Below are 8,054 nucleotides of genomic sequence, written 5' to 3' on the forward strand. Positions count from 1 at the left end.
GGAGCTGAGGGTCTGAGGAAGGGGAGGAACTTACTGCCTCATGAAAAGTGGTCCTCTGGAAGGCCCAGGTGAAGCTCGTGGTCGTGTTCTCCTCAATGATGTAGGTATAGGACTGTTTGCCTTTGGAACCTTTCCACGTCTCCACGGGAGTGTTGGTCCTAGAATTCACACCCTGAACCCAGGACAGACAAGTGAAGAGGGTGCGATGGCCAGAGGGGAAGTGGGTGCCCATGTGGCTGCCATCCCAGGTGCCATCACGGTTGGTGAGACCCTTGTTAAACTGTGAAGTCCCTGCCGGTCAGTCTGGGCCTTTCCTCTGTGGAATCACTACAAGGGGGGTGTCAGTCACGTGGACACACCAATGGGGCAGACGGGGTAACCCTCCCCTGGAGGCCCTCTAGCGGGCAAAGAAAGGAAAAACGTACCACCATGAAGTAGAGCTCACAGTTCACAGAACAGAGGGTCTCAAAGACAAATGTGATTCTGGCCACCTCTTTATTCTCTGTGTCTGCCATCACCGACTGCGGAGGTCTATAAGGGCAGAAATTAAAAGTCAGTTCTAGAGGCCAGGCAGTGCTTACTGAAGAGCCCAGACAACAGCAAAGGGTCTGCCGGGGGACAGGGTTAAGGTTCTGAGTATGATGGAAAGTGTGTGGACTAAATCCAATTGTGCCCTCCTAGCTATGTGACCTTGACCTAGCCAAACCACAGTTTCCTCATCTGTGAAATGGAGGTGATGAAATATCTTTCTCACCTACCTGCCATCATTGCAGGGAGACCTGAATGCATGACAGATGTGGTGGTCCTTTAAAAATGCTGTATCACCTCACTAGCAGAATATGGTCTACAGACCAGCAGCTCGGCCATCTCCCCAAGTTTATTAGAACTGCCGAACCTCAGGTTCCTCCCAGGCCAGTGAATCGGAATCTGCATGTTAATAGATTCCCAGGTGATTCGTGCGCACATTTAAGTTTGAGAAGCACTTCTATCCTAAGACTGTAAATTGTCGACACTTGCTCAGCAGCTCTCTCTCCAGCACTGGGGAGATTTGCCGGGGTTAAAGGAGCGGAATTTGTGATCCAGCAAAGTCCTCAGTTTTGTCCTCCTTTGGGAAAGAGAGCCATGCCCAGGCAGACTGGGGTGGTAATGGGGATGAGGCAGCACTGTACTGTGATGATGAGATTTGCAAATTGGAAAGTACTTTTTGAGTGTTATTCCAAAAAGCCTAAAAAGTTTGCTCGCCTTGTAAACACAGGCTTTATCTGGCCAGCTCTGAGTAATGTATGGTAAGGGAAGGCAAACTGAGCACCATCCCAGGGATGGGAAGCAGGGACCTTGAAGGAGGGAATGAAGGCGTCAGATTGGCACTGGGGAAGCACATTCAGTGGCTGCCCCTTATCTTAAAGCACATATGGGCAGAAGAGTTCACTTTGGCCTTAGAAATTCATTTACGGCTTTCCTTTTGGCTTTAGCCATTTCCTGAATTCTGAGGACCTCCAGTTCTCAGCTTATGTCTACGCAGTTGTGTTAACCAGTGGGCTAGAAAAACCATCTCAACCTCAGTGAGTCCTAAATCACACACTGGTTTTATGGATGAGGGTCCCGAAGCCTGAACAGGTGAAGTGACTTTTCCCAAGGTCGCACAGCCAGTAAACGGCACAGCACATGTGCCCTGTCTTCCAGTCCAGTGTTCCTTCCACCATACCACACTGCCAGGAGGTGTGTTTGTGTGTTTGTTTAGTGGGAAACAAATTTTCCTGTTGCCCTGGGATATGGGGACAAATATAATAAGAACAGTCCTTCCCAATCTTCTTGCCCCAAATAAAGATGAACTGTCTATGGACATTTCTGACCGTATTATTTTTTATTTTATTTTATTTTTTCTAATCTTAAGTGATGCTGTGTGGTGAAAAAATTGGAATAGCATGTGGCTAATGGAGGGAGAAGTTATACGGGATGAGAGAGCGGTTGGTAAATCAACACGGACAGCAACTTGAAAAACGTATTAGCATTTGGTTACATTGGTCAAATATGACTGTGCCCTCTGTTCTCAACTGACATTTGAAATGAAATGAAACACAACCCCAGAAGGCCTCTCCTCTACAAGATTCCAAAATACGTGGGAATCGGATATGGCCACGCTGGCCTGGACTCCCCTGTGCTTTGGATTCCTCACCTAAATCCTGGCACAACCAGAGTGAGAATCATGAAGTCATTGTCTGAGGCTCCAGCAACTGTGTAAATGTGATCACCAGCCACCTCCCAGCCTGAAAAGGAAAGGGAAGAGTTAATGCCTTGTGCTCTTGGGTGCAAGGCAAATGTGCACCCAGATGACACTCTGGAAGGAAGGTTTGACACCATCTTTTGAGGCGCCCAGAACCACCACTGAATATGAACCATGTTACTTATCCTGCCACTTTGGTCAAAGACCCTGAAGCTCTCAGAGCAAGACCTTTGAAGTGCACGCTCATGTTTCTAGCTCTGTTCCCTCCTCTAAAGCCGTCTTGGCAGAACATATGTCCATGAGGAATGGAACTTTCAAGGGAATGCATGACATAGTTAGCTTATTTTTCTCAGACATCACTATTATGAAGAAATGTGAAGTTGGAAGAACTGAGGGTGTGCAGGGAGCTGACAGCTCATGGCACAGGGAGAGGCAATTACCTGTCATGCCCTTGTACTCGAAGTTGATCCCACTGAGAACGGTCGTTTCCATGTTTGTGGGCAGCGTGTTCCACCATTTGTATTCAAATCCCACAGCAGGTTCAGTCCCCGCAGGGCAGTGGGTACAATCTGGGAAACCACAAGATCCATGCATTCAGCGGGAAGGCTGCAGTCACTCTGACTGGAGCTGCTGCCACACAGACAAGTGCCAACAGTAGTGGGCAGCCCACAAGCCTGGCTGCTAAGCACCGCTGCAGGAAGTTGTACCAAGTGGACTCAAAAACATTCTGACAATGTATTTAACTAACTCAAGATGTAAACACTGAGCCTTCATTCCAATATGCCAACCATCCTATTTGCCCACCCCAATTTTCATTTCAAACCTTAACTGTATCTCTAGTCTGATACATGTAATTCATATTATTGTCATATTATCATTAAATACATTCATATTAACAGGTACACAATCACCCCAAGGCAGCATGGCTTATAGGTTTTGGTTGTGTCGAGCTGGTCATCCCAGCCCCTTAAGCCTTCTAGTCAGCATCTCTGCCATATGCTGGAAGCTCTGCTTTGAGGATTGGGCACTTTCAGGCCTGAGTCACATTTGCAGTTGGAGTGAGGAGGAAGGAAGGCAGCCTCAAGTCTGACTCTGACCTGCAGACGAGGCCAGCCCTGACCTCTCTTCTGAATTTAGTCCTCAGAGGTGGCCTGGTCCTTACTGCCTCCCTTGGAAGGGCGGGGTCTGCATTCAACTGGCCACTCTGAGTGCCCACGCAGCCCACCCGCACAGTCGATGTGGGGATGGGTGTGCTGCAGGGAGTGGGGTGGTGAGGCGGTTACCTGAGCCATTGGAGTAGGAACCGTATGGGCAGGGCTGGCAGGTGCTGTTGCTGGTTTTGAAGAAGCCTGGGTTGCAGGGTGGGCAGCTGGTCTTCACACCAGAGGCAGGCAGCTTCACCGCCCCCTCAAGGTCCTCGCTACAGATTTTCGGCTTGGCCCATTTGTACATGAGCTGTGTCTGCAGAAATGGATTAAGCACAACTCAGCCTGTGTGAGATTTAGGATGTCTCTGGGACTCTGCCTTGAGGATAGGGGTTGGGGGCAGAGATCCAGATTCTGGGCCACATGAGAGCTCCCCCGGGGTGGGGAACTTTGTGTTGGTCACAGATGTATCCCAAGCACCTAGCGCAGTGCCTGATTCCTGGTTGTGCTCAGTCACTATCTGCCAAATGAATGTTGCCTGGGTGACAAGGAATAGCTCTAATGAAGACTTTATGACACAGAATATGGGACCAGTTGTCTTAGAGAAAGCTCCGATTCCACTGTAGAATCTTATTCTACCAAGGTCACAGGAAGCGCAGCTGGTGAAAATCCCAGAACACAGAAAGGCACAGGGTGGAGGTGGCTCAGATGCCTCCTGGGGACTGAGGAGGTGGCAGAGATGTCCCAACTTATTTTTTGAGGGGTGCATTCTTTGCTGTTTTATTTATTGGGTAAATGTTTAAAGAAAGCCTAATGCATCTATGTGCCAGATCTGGTGTCTCAGAGATGAATGAAATGTGACCCCTGCATTGGGTGCAGAAGTGGAGATGACCCGCAGGAGACTCCGGCTGAGGCAGGGGTGAAGGTGGGCAGCTCCATTCTTCCCACATGGCCCTTAGATCGAGTCACACACAAAAAAGTGCCCTTATGGGTTGCACTGAGGGGTTGGTGAACATGATCTGTGCAGATACCATACATGTGAAAAAGAAGGATGAATAAGGCCTCTGTCCATATTTTTCAAGATAAGAAACAAGTCCTGAAGGAGGGACACAGAGTGCCTTAATGATGGGGAGCCCTGGGCTCCTCCTTCCCGTGCTCAGCTCAGCCTGCTGCCTGCAAAGGGCTGCGGCAGCCAGAGCCCCAGGTTTGAACCTCACCTGACTCCTGTGATTCTCAGGGAGAGGAGGGTCCCAGGAGCTGGCAAACTGACTCAGGCCAGCTCTTGGAGCAGCACATTCAGTGGCCCCAATGGATGGGCCATCCTGGTCCCTGAGAAACAACTGAGGCACAGCCAAGGTCAGAAACATAATCACAGGAGCCAGCTCAAGGTGTGTCCCTTGATTTTAGAAGACTGTTCAGAAGACAAACTGAATCACCAGACTGAGCAGAGCCAGTGCGGGAATGAGGCACAAAGCAGAAGTCTGCAAGGAATGGCTGGGGAACGCATATTCACGCGCACTCCCGAAAGCACTTGCTTCAGTGCTCCTCCTCTGAGCTGGGCCTTGGCTGTACTGCAAGGCGGGAACGCAGGCTTTGGTCTGAGCCAGCATTTAAAGGCCCTGGCAGGGGTCAGACCAAGGTAGACACCCGGGCTTGCAGGCAGCAAGCACACTACTGACCCAGAGGGCCTTGGTGTGAGCCCAGGGAGGGAAGAGAATGGGGCAGAAGGGAGGAAAGACAGCCACATTCAGTCACATGTTATGAACAGGAGGGAGAAGAGCAGCAGGATTAATTGTCCGCCTTTTATTAGTGAGTCAGCTGAGACCAAGAAAATGAAAATAATGTTTACAAGGTCATACAGAATTCCAGACACCACAGAACTGAGTCTAAGGTGCAACTGACAAGACACAGCCATTCTCTCTTGGCTGCTGGGGAAGGGGATGATGCCCCAAATATGTGGGGGAGGTGGTGGTGGTAAGAGATGACTATGCAAAATATTCATTGTTAGTGACCAGACTTTAACCCATGCTTAGTTAGGAAAGGGAGAATTCAGCCAGCCGCCCAGTCAGCAAATGTTTATGCATCCTAAGGGCCAAGCATCATGCTTAGTGCTGAGTACAGAATTCCCAACTCCTAGTTCTATCCCCGTGAGAATCTCTGGCTTAGAGACAGCTCAGCCAGATCCTTCTCCGTGCACCCTCAAGCCCTTCCCCGCTCACTTACACTGTTCCTCCACCCACCAGGCCCAGCCACCGCCTCCTCTCCTGCTGTGTCCGCTGCCTGGAAAGCTCCAGGCTCCTCCCTCATCTCCTTCAGGTCTCTGCTCAAATGTCAGCTCCTCAGAGAGGACATCCCTACCCTTCTAAAATAGCGGCACCACCCTTCGTCATTCTCTCTTCTAATCCTGGTTTATTTTTTTCCTTCCTACCACTTACTACCATTTGCTATATTATACAGCATATGTTGTCTATTATCTCCCTCTCCACTCCCTCCCCAACAAGACTTAAGCTCTGTAAAGGCTAGATGCTCCCTCAGTTTTGTTAAGTGATGCATACCTAGCACCTAGCACCTTGCGCTGTGCCTGGCACAGAGTTGCTCCTGGATAAATATTTGTTGACTGATGAGCAAATGGCCACTTCTGAGAGACTTTCTCTGCCGCCCCCACCCCACGTCCTGGTCGCTCCTCCTCTGGGCTCCCCCAGTTCCCTGCACATCCCTCTGGTTGCCTTGACTGGGCCCGTTTTTCTCCTCTGTGCAGCCTGCCATACAGGACGGCGAGCTCCCTGGGGGCAGGAGCTTGTTTCAGTCATTTCTGACTCCCCGGCCTATAGTGCCAGGCCTGACACATCAGTCAGCCTCAAAAAGTGCTTGTGACTCAGTGACAGTGTAGACTAGGAGGAGGGAAAGTTCTTTTCTGAAGCAGAAATCCTGGAGGAAAGAGAAGCAGCAGAAACGGAACAAGTCAGACCATAGGCAGGAATCCATTCCCACTGCCAGCCCACAAAAGCAGCGCCGAGCGGGTGAGCCTGAAGAGCCCCGGAGGACATTGTGCACGGACAGGCAGGTTCTGCCCGGAGTGTCTCGGCAAATAGAAGAAACCAAGCAAGAGAGAGTGAAGTGGGTTTTTGAAACAGAACATACGTGCATAAACTGTGAAACAGATGCCGCAAAAACAGTTTCTGACTGGAAAATGAATGAAGAGGTCTCGTTTTGCCCCCCCACCCCACCTAGCCCTAGGATCACCTTGGAGGCCTGTGGGGTTTTAACTGGCGCCAATGTCATTGACCACTGAAGCTCCAAATGGTGGCAAAGCTCAGGGAGTGGGAGACAGTCCATCTGGGGCTAAGGGACTCCAAGACTGTGCTACCCACCTCTCCGTTGGCATCACAGGCCGTGTGTGTGTAGAAATAATCTTTGTCTGTGCAAGCTGGGCGCACGTTACAGGAAGAGGATCCTTTCTCTAAATTGCCAAAGCAAGAAGAAATATTTGGAGTTACATAAGAAAGTTGAGCTCCTGGCCTCTTCATGGCCCTGTAACTCTAAAGCCCCTGGGTGCATTGCCATACAGATATTGCCGGAAGTAGAAAATCCTGCACACTCACCCTTCCCCTTGCCTCAATAGTGTCATTTCCAGTTCCCCAACCCCGCTCAGGCTTCCCTTTGCACCTCTTCCAGGTGCTGATGAGAAACCACTGTTTGCCACTCCCCCTCTCCCACCCCATGGGGCAGGGGATGGAGAAGTGGCCTGGTCAAAGGACCAGCAAGGAGGGTAGATGGAGACAGCCTCTTGCAGGTTAACCACTGCCAACCCAAGTTCCCTGAAACCTGGGGAGGTTCAGAAAGTTCACCATCTTCCAGGTGCCTTAGTGTCGACTGTGGGTGTGGTTTTTCTACTCCTGAAGTGTTGAAGTAAAACATGACTTTGCTTTCATACTCATTCCAAGTCTTTCTATGAATGTTCTAAGATATGCCTAGAATGAAGGCCTTCCACTTTGGAAATTTCCTTTTCTTCAGGCAACCATTCTACACAAATCAGGTTTGTAATTTCCTCGGACTCCACACAAGGTTCTTCCCACTTGCCTCAACCCAAGCATCCCAACACTATTATTATTATTATTGAGATGGAGTTTCACTCTTGTCGTCCAGGCTGGAGTGCAATGGTGTGATCTTGGCTTACAACAACCTCCGTCTCCCAGGTTCAAGCGATTCTCCTGCCTCAGCCTCTTGAGTAGCTGGAATTACAGGCATGAGCCACCATGCCCGGCTAATTTTGTATTTTTGGTAGAGACGGGGTTTCTCCATGTTGGTCAGGCTGGTCTCGAACTCCTGACCTCAGGTGATGTGCCCTCCTCGACCTCCCAAAGTGCTGGGATTACAGGTGTGAGCCACCGCACCTGGACTCTTTACTATTATTTTATTGTTGCTATTTTTTAGAGACAGAGTCTTGTTCTGTTGCTGAGGCTGAACTGCAGTGGTGCAATCTTAGCTCACTGCAGCCTGAAACTCCTGGGCTCAAGTGATTCTCCGGCCTCCCGCACCGGCCCAGCACTATCTTTAACTCTTGATTTATACCTAATGAAAAATGTTAACTGCTGAGCATGGTGGCTCATGCCTATAATCCCAGCACTTTAGGATCTCTTGAGCCCGGGAATTCAAGACCAGCCTGGGCAACATGGCAAACCCTG

At 50.0% G+C, this 8,054-nt stretch overlaps 1 protein-coding gene across 1 annotated transcript in view; it reads right to left on the bottom strand.

Moving 5' to 3' along the window:
* Positions 1 to 8,054, bottom strand: part of KIAA1324 (KIAA1324 ortholog) — a 97,848-nt gene that overhangs the window by 11,904 nt on the left and 77,890 nt on the right. Inside the window, exons 8-13 of the mRNA XM_011968726.1 lie at positions 6,741 to 6,829; positions 3,508 to 3,685; positions 2,665 to 2,793; positions 2,177 to 2,267; positions 426 to 531; positions 35 to 172 (exon numbers count right to left, since the gene is read on the bottom strand). Coding sequence (XP_011824116.1) covers positions 35 to 172; positions 426 to 531; positions 2,177 to 2,267; positions 2,665 to 2,793; positions 3,508 to 3,685; positions 6,741 to 6,829 — 731 coding nt within the window. The remainder of the gene's footprint in view (positions 1 to 34; positions 173 to 425; positions 532 to 2,176; positions 2,268 to 2,664; positions 2,794 to 3,507; positions 3,686 to 6,740; positions 6,830 to 8,054) is intronic.

This window comes from Mandrillus leucophaeus, unplaced genomic scaffold (assembly GCF_000951045.1).
Source record: "Mandrillus leucophaeus isolate KB7577 unplaced genomic scaffold, Mleu.le_1.0 Scaffold857, whole genome shotgun sequence".
Classification (NCBI taxonomy): domain Eukaryota; kingdom Metazoa; phylum Chordata; class Mammalia; order Primates; family Cercopithecidae; genus Mandrillus; species Mandrillus leucophaeus.